The 18712-nt window shown below is 48.2% G+C and overlaps 6 protein-coding genes across 6 annotated transcripts; 3 read left to right on the forward strand and 3 right to left on the reverse strand.

The window, feature by feature from the left end:
- Positions 1-762: 762 nt before the first annotated feature.
- Positions 763-1356, forward strand: DEU56DRAFT_811085 (uncharacterized protein; the record flags this gene model as incomplete). The annotated part of the gene is made up of 1 exon (XM_041353539.1): positions 763-1356. A coding segment is annotated over one exon (594 nt), but the record flags the coding sequence as incomplete, so codon positions are not given.
- Positions 1357-2238: 882 nt separating this feature from the next.
- On the reverse strand, positions 2239-2937 carry DEU56DRAFT_913938 (uncharacterized protein; the record flags this gene model as incomplete). The annotated part of the gene is made up of 2 exons (XM_041357577.1): positions 2239-2528; positions 2592-2937. The coding sequence occupies 2 exons, from the start codon at positions 2935-2937 to the stop codon at positions 2239-2241; spliced, it is 636 nt and encodes a 211-aa protein (XP_041207197.1).
- Positions 2938-4122: 1185 nt separating this feature from the next.
- On the forward strand, positions 4123-4544 carry DEU56DRAFT_694456 (uncharacterized protein; the record flags this gene model as incomplete). The annotated part of the gene is made up of 2 exons (XM_041347198.1): positions 4123-4230; positions 4281-4544. Coding segments are annotated over 2 exons (372 nt in total), but the record flags the coding sequence as incomplete, so codon positions are not given.
- Positions 4545-9732: 5188 nt separating this feature from the next.
- DEU56DRAFT_811094 (uncharacterized protein) lies at positions 9733-14138 on the reverse strand (the record flags this gene model as incomplete). The annotated part of the gene is made up of 20 exons (XM_041353540.1): positions 9733-9831; positions 9884-9972; positions 10030-10169; positions 10233-10363; positions 10421-10611; positions 10670-10769; positions 10821-10861; positions 10912-11476; positions 11525-11727; positions 11785-11872; positions 11897-12193; positions 12244-12258; positions 12324-12412; positions 12470-12645; positions 12700-12806; positions 12863-13062; positions 13112-13205; positions 13252-13292; positions 13338-13872; positions 13989-14138. Coding segments are annotated over 20 exons (3351 nt in total), but the record flags the coding sequence as incomplete, so codon positions are not given.
- An 831-nt stretch (positions 14139-14969) lies between these two features.
- On the reverse strand, positions 14970-15827 carry DEU56DRAFT_739075 (uncharacterized protein; the record flags this gene model as incomplete). Its single annotated transcript, XM_041348697.1, is given in 3 exon segments — positions 14970-15272; positions 15324-15457; positions 15470-15827. The coding sequence occupies 3 exon segments, from the start codon at positions 15825-15827 to the stop codon at positions 14970-14972; spliced, it is 795 nt and encodes a 264-aa protein (XP_041207200.1).
- Positions 15828-16951: 1124 nt separating this feature from the next.
- DEU56DRAFT_419998 (uncharacterized protein) lies at positions 16952-17686 on the forward strand. The gene is made up of 3 exons (XM_041346141.1): positions 16952-16975; positions 17026-17290; positions 17341-17686. The coding sequence occupies exons 2-3, from the start codon at positions 17120-17122 to the stop codon at positions 17632-17634; spliced, it is 465 nt and encodes a 154-aa protein (XP_041207201.1). The 5' UTR covers positions 16952-16975; positions 17026-17119; the 3' UTR covers positions 17635-17686.
- Positions 17687-18712: the final 1026 nt, after the last annotated feature.

The raw sequence follows: 18712 nt of genomic DNA on the forward strand, positions 1-18712 counted from the left end.
CTATCCCCTTCGTCCCCTCCGCCAACTCGAATCATAGCCAACTGCACTCTTCTTGCTTGTGTTATGGTCGGGGTTCAGTTTGACAAGAAGGACATGGTTCGGATTGATAAAAGGTGCTGTTTGACTCATATAGTGGTCCATCTGCTATGTCTAACGAAGAGATTGTGTAGTTCTGCTCTAAATGAACTCGTGCGGGCTCTGCGAAAGCAGTTCCAGATAATTCTGTGGGGCTCTCTAGACAGGATAGGAGTTCTACACCGAGTACGGAACGTCATCTGTCACATTCTCCAGCTCCGCCTACTTGAGTCGGATTCATCGCAGGTGATGTGGAACCTGGACTTGTACTGGAAGATTTATTCTCGGGCGAGGTCATCCGAACAAAATGATACGGTAACGTGGCAAAGGGTGCAGCGCTTCAGGTTCGACGTTTTCGAGACTGGCGGATGGAGCTTAGACAGCCATGTCGGGGTGTGGTATCATCGTGTTCAGTTGAGATATGGTTCGCACTCGCTAGAAGAAGAAAACTTCGACTGGCTAGTGGACTACCTCAACGCCGTTCATTCCAACGACCACGATACGGCATGCGACATCCTTGTACTGATGAGCAGTATGAGCGTGAACCGCAGCCCCGCTAAACAACATCTTTTCATCGAGACGCTCATTGCCTGTATGGGCAGCAGCATGCCTTACCGTTTACGTCACCTTGCCCTTCGCACTGCTCACCATTTCCGGGAAATTTTGACCTCGATCGATGCTGTTGATGATGACGCAGACACTGTTTTGACCAAATTCTCTCCTGCTATCATGTCCGCGGTTTGTCCGCGACCGGGCGCAACACCTGATGATGGTCCTGACTGCTTATTCAACGATGAGCGCGACTTGTTCTATCTCAGACTAGTCTTTGCCCTCGTGAGGAATCCCATCTGGCACCCGCATTTGTTTGCGGATCACCATATAGATCGGTGCACTAGCATAATTGCAGAGTGCTGCCAATTATCCCCCAGACGCCAGATCTACAACATAGTTGGTGTCCTCCTCCGAACCACACCTGAACAGGTACCGATGTTATTGCTCGAGTCTATCACAGAGGAGCAGTGGTGGGGTATGATCAGACGTGCATGGACGGAGATCTACCGGTATGGAGAGGTCAAGGACGCGGAGGAGTTGCTTCCTGTCCTCGTGGAAGGCACAAAGAAGTATATGCACATCGCTTATACACCTGATCTTCAGCGGCTTTCGGAAGATGTGGATCGTGTTTCCAGCATAGCAGAGGAGCGAGCGTTAGAGTGCATTGATGATGTGAAGGGGTTGGTGACTGTAGTCCGCGACATGCTTGCTCAGAAGTTCAGTCAATAGTTATTCGCCGAGAAACATTTTATTAGTCTCCTCATTATCACGGTGTTTGCATATCCCAGGTCCGGATTCTGCAGAAGGAAGACGAAAATATGGGTACGGTCGTACGAAAAACCATGTCAATTAATATAATCAGACACCAGGGTTATGTAAGTTACATGTGTCTTGTACAACATAGCACGTAGTTTACCTGGAAAAAATAATTACCGTATGGATCATACGTCTTGCCCCTTGTCGGTGAGCCCATCACCCCCTTGTTCTAGGCTATACAACACCGACCTGTGGTAGGCCTGTTAGCAAGGATAACAAGGCAGTTTGATGTAAGCGTACCAATAAGGTAAGATTTCGATGGGGTCCAGTTTCCTGCTGTATATCCACTTCAAAAAGTCCTTGGTACCCGAAACGAAAAACAAACGGTAAGTCCAGACGCACACTTTCATTTCGAGCGCACTATGCGCAAGCACCGCTGGAGTACTAGCAGTGGCTGGTGCAGGTACGTTCCTGGTGGAAGAACAGTCAGTGTGTCTCCTTTTATATGGGGAGAGGAGAGTTGCAGAAAAATGGTTACGCACTTGCGAAGAAACGGACGTCGCTGAATCTCCTTCAACCCCACCGCTCCCTCCCTCGCCAACCAAGAATCTCCCTAATCTGGCGCATCAACTCCACATCTCCAAGGATATTCCGTGCTTCGCGGACGAGGCGTGCAGTATCGATAAGCTCCTAGGTGAAGAGATTGACGAGCTTGAAAAACTCGTTGTAGATTTCTCGGTTCCCCAGCATGTGCTTGACGTAGTCGAGGAAGTGCGTCGTCTGGTAGCAGGAGGGAAGGAGGGAGGGGTAGTTGTTTGAGCTTGGATAGGTCAGTGAGTTATCTGTATTTGGGAGTCAAGTAGTCGCTTTGGAAGGAGCTTTGGGTGATGTGGAGATGGTGTCCCACTCGTTCACTTCGCGTTTGCTTTTTTGAGGGATAGTAGCCTTAAGGGGTGGATGGGGATCAGTGCGACGGCAAAGAGGCTTGCCATCGATTGGCGTATTTGAGCGACTGCGACGTCCTGTTGGGGCTGGAAGATAGTTTTTTTCGGCTTCGTCAAAAAGACCCTGGCTCTTCTCAGGCATAAAAATCTGAAAGTCGGCGTGCAAGTCGGGATCATCCTTGAAAAGACGAGCTATTTCAGCTTACACAAGTGCGGTGAAACAGGCGTTACAACTTAGTTGGAATGCAGAAGGAGCAGGCTCACTTTGACGACGGCGTCGGTGGCGTAATAGTACTTGTTGAGAATTTCTAGAAAGCGGTATGTGGCGTCGTCGCAGCATTGTTGGATCTTCTGGACGGTTGGCTCTATAGAGGAGCCGTCGAGAGTCGAGACTCATACCGTACATATTTGGGTTGGGTTCAGGATCCAAGACAGAAGGTGGGACAACAGTTGGGGTAGTATGCCGAGGGTCGTGACGGGTGGACTGGAGCATTGTACTGGTAGGGGTGGTGACTGTGATAAAAGGAATTTTTGGGGTCAAAGGAGCACTCGATGCGATAGCCAACGGGGAGGAAAGTGTTGAATCCCTGAATATGGAAAGGGTGGCCATGGAAAGAGTTGGAGACGCGTGTTATGACGCCTGGGGTGTGATTGATGCTAGCATGGTGAGGAACGAATTTACAATGCAAATGAAAACGCACAGTCCACTCTTCAGGAAGTGGTTGTAAACATGTGGCTGGTCATGGAACTGTACTTTGACAGCATCGAGGTAGCCTCAATGCCGTCTGTGACGTTGAAAGAACGCTCTAGCAAATTGGCTGAGAAGGGAGAAAAGAACTCATTGGTGGCAGACGAGAAGCTGGACGTGATGGAGGGAGCATTGATAATGATTTCTGGAGTCAGGAGGAGGTCGAGAAATTAAATTTCTCGATCACAATATTTGCTTCCGATGCATGGCACACGGTTTAATGATATTACATAAAATTATAGTAGGCGGCCAATCCATCTACGTCGTCTACTATCATTACTATCTTCTATGAACCAACTCGTTGCTAGCCTCAGCTCTGAATATTGAGTTGTAACGGGGCGCCACATGCTCAGCGATCATTGCGACAAACCACACGAGGACTCCGAAGTCCAGGGAGTGCTCACGAGCGCCCACAGCCTTATGCAGATCTGGCAGCGGCCCGGACTGGCTGAACAACGTTATGCCATCACGACTTATCTCTGTCTACTCATCTCAGACACTTCTTATCTTTCTTTCACTCCCTTTGTCGTGGAGCAAATAGGTTCATCTTTCCTATGTCAGACGAGCAGCCTCCGCCTGAAAATCATATCGTAGAACTTACTGGGAGGTAAGTTGTACCTTCCTGCATTCTATACCTCCGTTGACAGCAAGATAGCGAGAAAGAAATGAGTGGACCTTCAATAGTGAAGCTGCCATCAGGGATGTGAGTGTTTTCGTCTTGATGCTTCTGCGTCTCACTGATCAGAACTACAGCTCGAACGCACCTTCCCACTGTTCCCAGCCATCAAAACCTCACCAGAACGGTGCTTTCAATGATTTGCCCAATGACTTACCTCCGTAAGTTCCACTCAGCGCTCATTTTCAATCAATCTCACGGATTATCTCAGCGAGGCAGCAGGTGTTGTAGTCCAACAGTCAGATCTAAGTGACTTGTAAGCGAAAATAAATAGACTAATTGATCCGCATTGACGACATACCTGCAGAAAGAACATCATGAATCAAGTATTGGATGTTCTCCAGGATTCGAACATTGCCTCCAAGGCTGGCAAGGACGTCCGCTCTCGTTTTTGGACAGTATACAGAAAAGTCGCGGAGGAACACGACGGCGACTTTCTTGAGCGATACTCCACTGATATGGACATTGTTTTGATCTTCGTATGTTTCTGAATCGCATGCTCATTTTATTATTATTGATGTTCGATCAGTCTGGTCTTTTCTCCGCTGTTAGCACGTCTTTTATCGTAGCAATGGAGTCTAGCCTCAGTTACGACCCCAGCGACACCACAAATGCCCTTCTCACGCAGCTCATGCAAATCGGGCTCGGCAACATTGCTGCAGCGGGTGTAGAACCCGCAGCACCACCATCTGCGTGGTCGCCGCCCACGTCGACTGTAAGGATCCAAGCGATCGCATATGCAAGCTTGTGCATGAGCTTGCTCGCTGCATTCGGTGCCGTGCTAGGAAAGCAGTCGCTCGGATACTACAAGGCAAGCCGATATGGTCGCGGGTCACCAGAGGAACGAGGGAAGCGCAGACAAGAGAAGTTCGACGGCATCATCACATGGCATTTTGATGCTGTCCTGCAATCATTTCCCGTCTTACTTCAGCTCTCCCTCCTTCTCTTTGGGATCGCCCTGAGCGCCAATATGTGGTACGAGCAGCACAGCATCGCATGGGTTATCATTGCAACCACGGTCTTCGGATTTTTGTTCTATTCCCTGACTTTGATGGCAGCTTTGCTATCTCCCTCCTGTCCATTTCAGACCCCGATATCAACAATATTGCGCATGTTGTTCGAAAGTAAGCTCTTTGTCAAGTATGGTGGTCATTTCCTGAATTAACATGCAGGAGCTTTACGCCCAATGGTCAAACCAGCCTTGAGGTATTTCCAGCGGCTGAGGACATTGGCGTGGCGTGAAGTACCGGGAGGTGACGTTCCTAGCCATTATTGCATGGGACATCCAGCGCTCATTTCATTCCTCAGTCGCTGCGCGTGCGGTCTACTCATTCGCATGGTGCCGTCTTCAGCTATTATACGGCGCGCTTTATATCTTTGTACTCTGGCTGCGTTCTTTGGTTGTGCACTCTCCGACACAGGTCGAGGACTCTGAAGCACAATCGCCTTACCGGAACCTGGTCATTTTAGCCAAGGATCAATCTCACCTTGACCTTGAACTCCGAGACATACCCATCAGCGGTCTCGAAGCACCTAGCATCAAGTGGCTGCTCGAGACATCTACAGATCCTGAAGTATTTTTCACTGCTGCTAGCCTAGTTCCGCATGTCGAATGGCCCCTGGATCTTGACGTCTCAGACATGTTGCATCAGCTGTATGATATTTATGAAAGCTGTGTGGATGCGCAGTCGCGCATTGTCCCGTCGTTGGAGGAGAAGGCGTCACTGTGTATGATGGCTCTGAGTCATCTGTATTGCGGACATGCTCTCCAGGCATATACTGGCGATGGCTTTCTTGACAATGGGATATCACGCTCTCGGTGGACAGACTTTAGACTGTTTTTATGGATGTCTGAGAAGTGCAAAGCTCAATACAATGTGCTTACCCTGACTGCTAGACTTTCGCGCAAGGATGACGAGATTTTCTGGATGGAACCACACCTGCGCCTAATCGAATTTGCCGACTCTGCCCCCGAGTGGCTTTCACACATTCTTCCTTACCACTTTGTTGCTGGACGAGTGAACGAAGAGGTAGAAAAACTCGCCATTGCAGTAATATCAAGACTGCTATCCCCTCCGTCCTCTCCATCAACTCAAATCTTGGCCAACTGCACTCTTCTCGCTTGTGTTATGATCGGCGTTCAGTTTGACAAGAAGGACATAGTTCGGATTGATAAAAGGTGCTGTTTGACTCATTTAGTGGTTCATCTGCTATGTCTAACGAAGAAATTGTGTAGTTCTGCTCTACAACGACTTGCCCAGTCTCTTTGGGAGCAGTTCCAGATAACTCTGTGGGGCGATCTCGATGGAGATAGTATCAGAGTTCGACACCGAGTATGGAACCTCACCGATGTCATCTGTCGCATGCTCGAGCTCGGCCAACGTGAGCCGCCTTCATTGCTGGTGACGTGGAACCTGGACTTGTGCAGGAAGATGTACTCACGGGCGAGGTCATCCGAACACAGTGATGCGGATCCAATGGCGGCACTGCGAAGGGTACAGCACTTCAGGTTCGACGTCGCCTTCGTTCATATGTCGGACCTAGATGAACCTGAATGGGTGTGGGATTGTGATGTTCCGTTGAGAGGCAATTCCCACTCTCCAGAAGACTTCGACTGGCTAGTGGACTACCTCGACGCCGTTCATTCCAACGACCACGATACGGCGTGTGACATCCTTGTACTCATGAGCAGTATGAGCGTGAGCTGCAGCTCCGCTAAACAACATCTGTTCATCGAGAGGCTCATTGCCTGTATGGACAGCAGCATGCCCGACCGTTTACGTCACGCTGCCCTTCGCGCTGCTCACAGTTCCCGAGAAATTTTGACCTCAATTGATTTTGTCGATGATGCAGACACGGTTTTGAACAGAGTCTCTCCTGCTATCATGTCCGCGGTTTGTCCGCAACCGGGCGCAACACCTGATGATGGTCCTGACTGCTTATTCAACAATGAGCGCGACTTGTGCTATCTCAGACTGGTTTTATCCCTCGCAAGGAATTCCATCTGGCACCCGCATCTGATCAGGGATCACCATATAGATCGGTGCGCCAGCATAATTGCAGAGTGCTGCCAATTATCTACCAGTTACAATATCCCCGATATGCTTAGTCTCCTCCTCCAAACCGCACCCGAACATGTGTCGGTTATACCGCTCGAGTCTATCACAGAGCAGCAGTGGTGGGACATGATAGGACATACATGGACGGTAATCTATCCCTTCTTTACGATACAACTCAAGGACGCGGACGAGTTTCTTCCCATCCTCATGGGAGCCACAAAGAAGTATATGCAGATTGCATCGAAATTTGATCTTGAGCGGCTAATCGAAGATGTGGATCGTGTTTCCAGAGAAGTAGAGCGGGGAGGATTAAAGTGCAGCGATGATGTTAAGGAGTTGGGGACTGTAGCCCGCGACATGCTTCTTTCCAGGTTCAGTCAATAGTTATCGCGAAAGAAACATTTTATTAGTCTCCTGATTATCACGGTGTTTGCATATCCCGAGTCCCGATCCTGCAGAAGGGAGACGAAAGTATGCGTGCGGACACACGAACGAGCATGTCAATTAATATATAATCAGACACCAGGGTTAAGTTACATGTGTCTTGTACAACACAGTACGTGGTTCACCTGAAAAAAGTTACCGTATGGATCGTATGTCTTCCCTTTGTCGGTAAGCCCATCATTACCCCCTTGTTCTAGGCGTTGCAGCATCGACCTGTGTAGCCCGGTTAGCAAGGACAAGAAGGTAGTTGAATGTAAGTGTACCAACGTCAAGGTAAGATGTCGATGGAGCACTGGGATCCAGTTTCCTGCTGTGTATCAGCCACAAAAAGTCCTTGGTACCCGAAACGAAAAACAACCAGTAAGTCCGGACGCATACTTTCATGTCGAGCGCACTACACGCAAGCACTGCTGGGGTAGTAGCAGTAGCTGATGCAGATACGTTCCTAGCAAAAGAAGAGTCAATGTGTCTCCATTTATATGGGCAAAGTAGAGTTGCAGAAAATGGGTACGCACTTGCGAAGGAAGGACGTCGCTGACTCTCCTCCAACACCCACCGCTCCCTCTCCCGCCCATCATCACAACCAAGAATCTCCCTAAACTGTCGCATCAACTCCGCACCTCCAAGAAAATTTCTTCATGGACGAGCCGTGCCGTATCGATAAGCTTCTGAGTGAAAACATTTACAAGGTTGAGAAACTATTGTAGGTTGCCCGGTTCGCCAGCGCACACTTGACCCGGTCGAAGAAGTGTGCGTCGTCTGGTGGAAGGAGCGAAGGAGGGAGGGGTAGCTGTTTAAGCTTGGATAGGCCAGTGAATCGTCTGTCTTTTGGGAGTCAAGCAGTCACCTTGGAGGGAGCTTTGGGTGTTGCGGATGCGGTGTCCCGCTTATTGACTTTGCACTTGCGTTTTTGAGGGACAGTGGACTCGAGGGGTGGCTGGGGATCTGTGCGACAGAGAAGAGGCTTGCCATCGAGTGACGTATTTGGGCGAGTGCGGCGTCCTGTTGGGGCTGGAAGATAACTTTCTTCGGCTTCATCGAAAATACCTTGGCTTTTCTCAAGCATGAAGATCCTAAAGTCGGAGCGCAAACCAGGATCATCCTTGAAAAGATCAGCAATTTCAGCTGACACAAGTGCTGTAAAACATGCATTAGGTTTTAGTTGGAATGCAGAAGCAGCAGGTTCACTTCGTCGACGGTGTTGGTTGTGTCATGGTACCGTAATGTCGAGAATTTCGAGAAAGCGACGGTATGTGGGGTCCTTGCAGTGCATTGTTGAATCTTCTGGACGTACTGGACGGCTGGTTTTATAGAAGAGCTGTCGAGAACTCACGCCGTACATGACACAACAGTTGGAGCAGTATGCCAAGGGTCGTCACTGGTGGACTGGAGCATTGTGCTGGTAGGGGTGATAAAAGAGGAGTGTTGGGGTCAGAGGAGCACTCAATGCGATAGCCGACGGGTAGGAACAGCAAGGAAGGGGTGGTGTATCGATGCTAGATAGCTAAAAAGATGAGGAATGAATTTGAAATGAATTTGAAATGGTCATGTAATTGTACCTTGACAGCTTGTTGACAGCGTCGAGGTAGCTCAACGCATCTATACTGACGTTGAAAGGATGTTCTAGCGAATTGGCTGCAGCTGAGAAGGGAATTGAAAAGAATCCATTGGTGGTAGACGAGAAGGTGGCATCATCTCTAGTAATAAGTTATTTCTGGAGGGCTGTTCTAAAGTCTAAACAAACTTCAAGTTGTACATGCGAGTCCCGGTGCGAACACTAGTATTATGTTTCTCAGAGTTCGTTTTCGAAGCGCTTTCAACTCGGAGTATACGTTGATTGTCGCCGAAATAATATAGAAACATAGTAAGTAGAGTCACCTACTAGGATATAGTACACTAGTACAACAAGCCAAAAGCATCTCAAGTACAAAGCACAAAATCAAGCAGGGATAACGCTATGCAGCCTAAAAGTTCCTACTACTCCATATCAATATCAGCATCACTGACTCCTCAGCGTCTTCGTCTCCTCTCTCAAAGTCGCAGACTTGCTCATTACCACTACACGATGTCAAGTGAGCGGATCCGATATCGGGCAGTACATATAATTCCTTACCTGTGCTCCCCCAGCAGGTCTTCTTCATCGTTTGTGGCTCCGTCCTATTGAGCGCTTGCTGGTATCAGCAGCACAGACTCATCAGTGTCTTCATCCCTTTTCTCATTCCCCCTACACCGTATCGAGTGAGTAAATTTGAGTCTGAGCACTACAAGTCCTTACCTGGGTTCATTCGCCGTCAGCATCTTAGATATTTTGTCTTCATCAATAACCTCCACGGCATTGTCCGCCAGTTGAACCTTAATGTGCTTTCCAAGTTCATGTAGATTCTGGCATTTGTCGTACGGAATTGAGGCAAAGACTTTGGAAGTTTTCGGTAGGCGTGTCATGAGCCAAATTGTATGTAGGAATCCGAAGCCTTCGACGAAACTCTTGTCACTGGGAGCAACCCCAGCCAACGCAAAGACCGAAACCAGAGCAACGAACGAGGCCACAGTCGCCACCAACAATGGGACTCGAGAAACCTGAAATAAAGGCTATCAAACCGAACGGGTTCAAGGTGGAGGATGAACTCACATGCACCATTAACTTCATTGCATTTTGGTTGATTTCAGCCCGTCCGGTTGCCCCGTCAAACCCTCCCCTATATCCACCAAGCTGTGCAGCTAGAGAAAGCCCACAATCGGCTTTCCTGGGTCGCAAAAAAATTATATAGAACTTACCCGTCCAGATCATCATCCCAAAGTACTGGGACAAAGCCCCTTCTAGTTCGAGTGGAGACAAATTGAAGGTGGGCGTGCTATTGTCGAATTTTGTAGGAATCATCTGCTCCTGGGTCATGTTCAGAAAACCCATAAGCAGTCTAGCAAATGTCACAAATCCTAAATCTCACGCTCATTGTAATATTCACAGATATCGAACTGACCTTTCGGGTACATATCCGCACGCGCTAGCATTGCCGCTCCCTGCACATGACCCGGGTAAAATGGTGTTGTTCCAGTATATTGCTTCCACTGGTGTTCCTTCGAACGGCTTGGCGACGAAAGGCGCTTTGATCTACAAGCCAGGTCACTACAATGAAGGCAGCAGGGTATGAACGCTGGTTCCACGCACCCAATCCAAGCTTTGACCTGTGAAGGGAGAATTCCCTGGAAAGATCGTCCATTGCTTATCCGAAGAAACCGGATTATACGCAGTATCCAGAAGCAAATTGGATTGAACGTCGACAGTAGCCACGCGCTTCTCAAGAGACATGTGACATGCGACCATGTATCCCACCACTTGCGCGCTGGATACTAAATCCCCTAGTAAAATCAAAACAAGATGATCAATGACGGTGTACCCCAGGGGAATCGTGATTACCATTGCTGTCATATGTTGTCCATGGCATAGACACTGAAGCGTTCTCTAGCACTGCTCCACTTTCAGCCATCGCCGTCGTAACAAGAAAAGTAAGATAATTCTACGAGGTCCGTCAACGACCCACACAATAACAAAATTCAAGTTAATCTACCTTGGCAGTCATAACGTCCCGATATAAAATCTGATCTGACCCTGCACACCTGGGGTTAGAAGCTGCGACATCAAACAATCAACAAACTTACAAGGGATCGCACCGATGAAGTCTTTGGGAGAGCCATCAGCATTGGACCAAACCGAACTTGGCAACAAGGAGCAGTTGGCATCTACGAGCGTTACATTCACAACCGCAGCTCCGAATCCGGAGTTTGGGTATAACTTATCATACAATAAGCCTCCTGATAGCCCTGTGGTTACTACCTCCTTGGTCGAATTTGAAGGCAAGGCCGCCGAAGTTATCATATTCCAATCCAGAGCGCTGATGTTTCTTGTCGGATCTGGCCATGCGAGTTGTGTAGATGATGAACCATTGGTGATGAATGTGTAAGTTGAAGGCGAAACAATGAATGGTCGCAGGAGAGAAATTATTAAGATGGAAAAAAGGTAGACAAATACGCCCAAGATCCTTAGGCCAGGAGACGTAAAAACAGGGTATGAGAATTGAGTATAACGCTTGAAGGATGAGTAAGCCGTAGCACAGTTGCGCCAGGAATCCCTGATGTCATGCAATGAAGAAAGAGGCTGGAAGCGTGCTAGATCATGGGAAAGGGTGACAGATTGAGCAAAGAAAACGAGGGTGGCGAGCGACACCTACAGAGTATTGTCAGTATACAGTTTGACAAATCTGCTGCAGCTTACAGTGTAGTATCCCTGTATACCCTGGCGAATGCCAACCTCCCACATTTTAAGATGAGATGTGGCTGAGACCATAATGTTTTGGTTTTGTTTGTCGTGGTGGTTGATTGCGACAAGGAACAGTATATTCAGGACAGCAAAGAGGGTATGTAAGCTCATGCAAAGTCCGTATTGCACAAAATGTTTAGGGCGGCGTATCTCCGTCTCTGAAATCATGAATCAATGGGTTGATAAAATGAAGGACACGAATTCTAAAGTGGCACCTTCATAGCTCCCCAGGGGATCGTATTTGAGGATGAAAAATATCTGTGAGCTCACTCCGTGCCAGCAAGCGCTCGCGTAACCGCAAATCTGATGCCATGTTCATTTAAATACACCTGGTTTCGTGTCTGTCTCCGCGGATGCGGAGTCTGCACCTGCTATTGTTGGGAGATCATCTATCGCAAAAACTTGACCAGAATCTTGAACTCCAACTCGAAACATTCCGGCCCTGCGGAGCACCTGATCATTAGGGTGTAAAATTTTGGCGAACTGGGCCGTAAGATCCTGTGAACGATTTGCCAGCCACATGAAAGACAGGGTGTCAAACTCTACACTTGGTCCTATCCCTCTTGCAGCAATACGAATAACGAGCACAAGAAGACCGCAAGAGGTGAGTAAAGAGATGAGATTCTGTTTTATTCTTAGTTCTGAGATTGCAAGTGGAATATAGAGTCTCCTACCGAAGTATAGTCAAGCTAGTGTATAGATTTTTTAATCAGCGTCTCCATAGTGGCAGTGCAGGATAAAGCGAGCAACGTACTTCAAGATGTGTTTCCAATACAAAATGTGTTACCTCTGCTTCAGCGTTGGCCCGTTGAAAACCCCCTCCGGAATCACCCAACTCCCCAGCTGTTGTATAATATTGACACTGTCTTCATCCCGTGGCATGCGAAGGAAAATACTGACCTATCCAGATAACCGTTGCATATAGTCTTGACAACGCCACCTCCATCTGATGTTTTGAAATCGTGAATGATGGTGTTGTATTGAGATGCTGGGTTCCACCCGGGTCTTGCATGATATTGATGGGAACATCGGGGATGATACTACTAAAGGGCATGCCGATCAACTGCATGAGTAGTCTGTAGAGAGTAAATAAGCAATTCATATACTTAAAAATAAGGGGATGTGCGCACAGTTCTCCTACTGACGTATTTCTGTTACACGGGTAATGGTCAACCTTGTCGAAACAGGTTCTCATACCCGTGTAAGAATATTTTTGCGTATTGAATGGCATTGTAATCTTGGTAGATATTGCTAACATCAACCGTGGAATGCATGTGTATCCAGAAAACGTACCACACCACCATCGACCATCTTCTCGGGAGCAAAGGATGTGAATGCTGGTATAGTTGTCCATTGCGGAGAGGATACAGTCATTTCTGGGACAACCAGTAAATGATTTGATTGTGCATCCACAATAACATTTCGGCCAAGTAGTGATACGTTGCACATTGCAAATTGCAAATCAATAGCGCTCCGCGTGCTATTTTCAGCAACTTTGTTGCAAGGTCAGCCACTGGCTAGCTATCCGACAAGTGTGCGTACCGTCATTTTCGTAATACCAGGTTCCTTGTACTGTTGTTTCGTTAATCGCGGGATTTTCAGCAGTCCCAGTTGTCAACAGGAAATTGAGCCAGCCCTGGAACCCTCAATACATACATCAAAACACGTTCGAACATGCTCACCTCAATCAACGGGCTGTCAAGATATAACACTTGGTCTTTCCCTGATAGAGATTAGTCGGTTGCAACTCGGTCAACGATGAGCTTACATGGAATAGCATCCAAAGCAAGGGTTGCTGTTGCGTTGGTATAAATCAATGGCTCGTTTGCGACACTTCTCCCGTACGATAAATTTTGTGCAAGGAAGCATGTGACGCTCACTTCTGTTGCGGTCACAGTTCCGTTTCCTGTCGCACCAGGGGATATAATGTCATAGAGAAGACTATGATAAAGCCCTGCAGCTATCGGAGATAATTGCCCAAATTTCGATGCCAAAGATAGTATGGTTGGCCAGTCCCAGTTCTGGGTGTTCACGGTGGCATCTGCCCATGTCGATAGTGCAGGTGCTACAAAGGTGTGGACCCTGTTAGTCGACAGAGGTACCAGGACCAGAAGAGCATGAGATTCCAGAAAAGTGATGACTATGATGTAGAATAGAATGACAGTCGCTTCTGGGCATACTGTGGCTGTCTTTCGTTGGTTCCAAAGAGCAGCTAGTGCGGCGCCAGATCCATACATGGCGTTCAATATGTCGTATACCGCAGTCAATCTGAATTCTCCGCAGAACAGCTGCTTGAAAATGAGCTTATATGTCAATATAAGTAGGACAGCGAACAAGATCTAGCAAAAAAATTATCTCCTCGATCATGGCGATGAGCTGGTACACGTACCGTGTAACCAAAGACAAATACAAAAAAGACCAGAGAAACTGCCGAGAAGGTAGACGGGGTTATTGTGTAGTCAAAACTGTATATCAGGAATAAACCGAAGTGGATGATTATGGGAACTACATGGCATGCAATAACCTTCAAAAAGTCTCGCGACCAGTTTATTGAAACTGATTGGCGCATCGACGAATGCGCTGGTGGAGAGGGTTCTATGATGGATGGTCAGTCTCATAACTGAGTATGCCTAGGTCAGACCATATATATATTCCTCGATAAACCCAGGGTAAAACCCGGGCACAGGTAATATGCTGCGCCACTGCCTTCAACTGAGCCGAAGATGCCAAATGCTTATCGGAGGGAAGCCTGACATTACAAGGTTTGATAGCAGCTACTAGTGCCAGTGGATGACTTCCTGTAGGCAAAAATAATGCAGTATGTAAGGTACACTGCACATCATGTTGCCTAATTTGGAAAGAAAAAAGTCAGGCCGAATTCTTCAAAAACTCGTTTCATTGCACTGTGAAGTCCTTCATTGTGTCAAGGAAGTGAATGTAAATGTCTGGTTGGCCAGGTAGCCCAACGTGTCTCTGACGTTGAGGGGAATATCTAGCGACTGGCTGAGAAGGGACTTGCAAAGGAACAGGGCACATACTCGCTTACCTCGTGTCGGAACTGAACGGGGCACCAAATACTCTCCCACTAGCTTTGTTGGGCATATCAGGCTGTTCATGTCCGAAGTCCAGGGAGCCTCGTGGCGCCCTCAGCCTGATACAGCAGCCCAAACTGGATCCCAGCCAAGACTCTCCCTATACTGATGTATCAACTCCGCATCTCCAAGGAAATTACATGCTTCGCGAATGTGGCGTGCAGTGTCGATAAGCTTCTAGGTGCGGAGATTGACGAGCTTACGTTCCCCAGCGAGCGCTTGACCCGGTCGAAGAAGTCTGTTGTCTGTTGGCAGGAGAGAGGAAGGGAGGTGGCTGTTTGAGCTTGGATAGGTCAGTGAGTTGGGAGTCAAGCAGTCACCCTGGAGGAAGCTTTGGGTGCTACAAAGGTGGTGTCCTGCTCGTTCACTTTCCACTTGAGTTTCTGAGGGACAGTGGGCTCGAGGGGTGGTTGGGGATCTGTACAACGGAGAACAGGCTTGTCATCGAGTGGCGTATTTGACCGAGTGCGGCGTCCTGTTGGGGCTAGAAGATAGCTTTCTTCGGCATCGTCGAAAAGACCTTGGCTCTTCTCAGGCATGAAAATCCTAAAGTCGGAGTGCAAATCAGGATCATCCTTGAAAAGACGGGTAATCTCAACCGACATTTCACTCTGTGAAACATGTGTTAGGGCTTAGCAGCAATGCAGAAGGAGCCGGCTCACTTCGTTGACGGCATCAGTGGTGTTATGGTACTTGCGGAGAATTTCTAGAAAGCGACGGTACATAGCATCATCGAAGCGTTGTTGGATCTTCTGGACGTACTGGACGGCTGTTTCTATAGAAGAGCTGTCGAGAACTCATGTCGTACATGGCACAGCAGCTGGGGCAGTATGCCAAGGGTCGTCACGGGTTGATTGGAGCATTGTGCCGGTAGGGGTGATAAAAGAAGAGTGTTGGGTGTCAGAGGAGCACTCGATGGAATAGCCCACAGGTACGAAAAGCCCTGAATAAGGGAAGGGGCGGCCATTGAAAAGGTGTGAGACGTGTTTTATGACGCCTGGGGTATCGATGCTAGATAGCGGGAAAATGAGGAATAATTTAGAATGAAAATGAAAATGAAAATGAAAACGCACAGTCCAATCTTGAGATCCTTTAGCATGATTGTCAAGGAAGTGGCTGTGGACGTCTGGCTGGGAATGGAATTGTACTTTGTGGCTCAATGGCATCTATGGTGCTGAGGGGATGCTCTAGCGAATTTGGTTGAGAAGGAACTTGGAAAGAACCAATGGTTGGTGGTAGACGAGAAGCTAGATCATAGGTGGATGTCATGATCATGATCATATGATGGGTGGCATATATCGATGCTTGTAATGATAGTTTCTCAGGCTGGAAGTCTGTTAACGTCCTTGAAATGGAAGGAACGACTGTCTTCATTCTATCAAGGTCTGACTACGGGAGACTAGTTAACGTCAGGAGGAGGGTCCGAATTAGATTTTCGAATGTCCTTCGTCTTCGCTTCCCGCTCATTATCGTGCTGGATGGATATTCTATGCCAGGCTCCAGCACACTGAAATTGTAACACTAACGCATGCACGTCGTCCATGTCTTCTCATCGTTGCTCAGCGCTCATCTTCAGCACCGGCAGGCCTTCGAAGATGATAGATGCGTTATTCCACTTCAGAACCGATGAGCGCCGAGGCGTAACATCAGAATCAGAATCAAGGTACTACTACTAGTAACTAGCAGTATTTCGTTGACGCTGCCGCGATGGTTCAGATTTGAATTTTACCTCGGCACCGCATTCTCAGTGATGCGGCATGCAGGCAAACCACACGAGGCCTGTTCATTTCCGAGGTCCAGGGAGCGCTTGTGAGCGCCTTCAGCCTTATGCAGATTTGGCAGCCGCCCAGACCAGTGGTTGAACAATGCTATGCTATCACGACTTATCTCTGTCCACTCCTCTCAGACTCTTCTTATCTTTCTTTCAATATCACATTAGCTTTGTTGTGTCCTCCCCACGTCAGGAGCATCCAACACTTCCACACTCACCCGAAGACTATCGCAAGGTTGTAGCGTTGACGGCAGCTAGCGTCAAACCTCACATAACGACGAGCAGCCTCCACCTCAAAATCATATCGTAGAACCCACCGGGAGGTAGGTTATACCTTTCGGTTGCTATACCTCTTTTGACAGCAAGACAGCGAGAAAGAAATGAGTGGACCTTCGACGGTGAAGCTGCCCCCGGGGATGTGAGTGTTTTTGTCTTGGTGCTTCTGTGTATCCCTGATGTGAACTACAGCTCGAGCGCCCCTTTCCAGCCATTGAAACGTCACCAGGACGGTACTTTCAATGATTCGCCCAACGGCTTAGCTCCGTAAGTTTCACTCACCGATCATTTTCAAACAATCTCACATATTGTCTCAGCGAGGCGGTAGATATCGTAGTCCACCAGCCAAATCTAAGTGACTTGTGAGCTCAAAAAAATATGAGTGATTCGCATTGACGACATACCTACAGAATGGACACCATGAATAACGTATTGGAGGTTCTCAAGGATTCTACAATCGCCTCCAAGGATGGCAAGGACGTCCGCTCTCGTTTCTGGACGATACACAAAAGAGTCGCAGAGGAACACGACGGCGAGTTCCTTGAGCGATACACAAGCGATATGGACATTGTTTTAGTCTTCGTATGTTTCTCAATCGTATGTTCATTTAAGCATTATTGATATTCGATTAGTCCGTTCTTTTCTCCGCCGTTAGCACATCTTTCATCGTAGCAATGGAGTCTAGCCTCAGTCCCGACCCCAGCGACACCACAAATGCCCTTCTCACGCAGCTCGTGCAAATCGGGTTCGGCAACATTGATGCAGCTGGCATAGAGCCCGTAGCGCCAGCATCTGCGTGGTCGCCGCCCATGTCGACTGTAAGGATCCAAGCGATCGCATATGCAAGCTTGTGCCTGAGCTTGCTCGCTGCATTCGGTGCCATGCTAGGAAAACAGTGGCTCGGGTACTACAAGTCGAGCAGATAGGTCGCGGCTCGCCAGAGCAACGAGGGAAGCGCAGACAAGAGAAATTTGAAGGCATCGTCACATGGTATTTTGATGCTGCCCTGCAATCATTTCCGGTCTTACTTCAGCTCTCCCTTCTTCTCTTTGGGATCACCCTCAGCGCCAACATGTGGTACAAGCAGCACAGCATCGCCCGGGTTATCATTGCAACCACGGTCTTTGGATTTTTGTGCTATTCCCTTACTTTGATGGCAGCTTTGGTATCTCCTGCCTGTCCATTTCAGACCCCGATCTCGACAATATTGCGCATTTGGCACGTCGACAGTAAGCTCTTTGTGCAACTATGGTGTTCATTTTCAATCTGAATGAACGCGCAGGAGTTTTATGCCCAATGGCCAAACCAGCCTTGAGGTATTTCCAGTGGTTGAGGACATCGGCGCACAGTGAGTTAAGTGTTCTTACGTATGTACAGACTTTGACCATTTTATGTTATTAGGTGCGCTGCATGTATTGTGTCGTACCCTCAAATCCAGGTGGACCCTATTGTATGAAGCACTAGAAAGTGATATTCTCAAGCTATTATTGTATAGGACATCCAACACTCATTTCATTCCACAGACCCTGTGATTGAGGTCCGCTCATTTGCACAGCGCTGTCTTCAGCCATTATTCGGCGCGCTTCATATCTTTGTACGCTGGCTGCGTTCTTTGGTTGTGCGCTCTCCGGCACAGGTCGAGGGCTATGGAGCACAATCGCCTGATCAGCACCTGAACGTTTCAGCCAAGGATCATCACCTTGACCTTGACCTCCCAGACATACCCACCGTCAATCTCGAAGCACCTAGCATCAAGTGGCTACTTGAGACATCTACAGATCCTGAAGTATTTTTTGCCGCTGCTCGCCTTGTACCGCAAGTCGAATGGCCCCTGGATCTTGACGTCTCAGACGTGCTGCATCAGCTGTATGATATTTACAAAAGTTGCGTGGATGTGCAGTCGCGCATCGTCCCGTCGTTGGAGGAGAAGGCGTCAGTTTGTACAATGGCTCTGAGTCATCTGTATTGCGGACATGGACATGTTCTCCAGGCATATAGCGTGAG

The sequence above is a fragment of the Suillus clintonianus genome (genome assembly GCF_016758775.1).
Source record: "Suillus clintonianus strain FC179 chromosome Unknown DEU56scaffold_48, whole genome shotgun sequence".
Classification (NCBI taxonomy): Eukaryota; Fungi; Basidiomycota; class Agaricomycetes; order Boletales; family Suillaceae; genus Suillus; species Suillus clintonianus.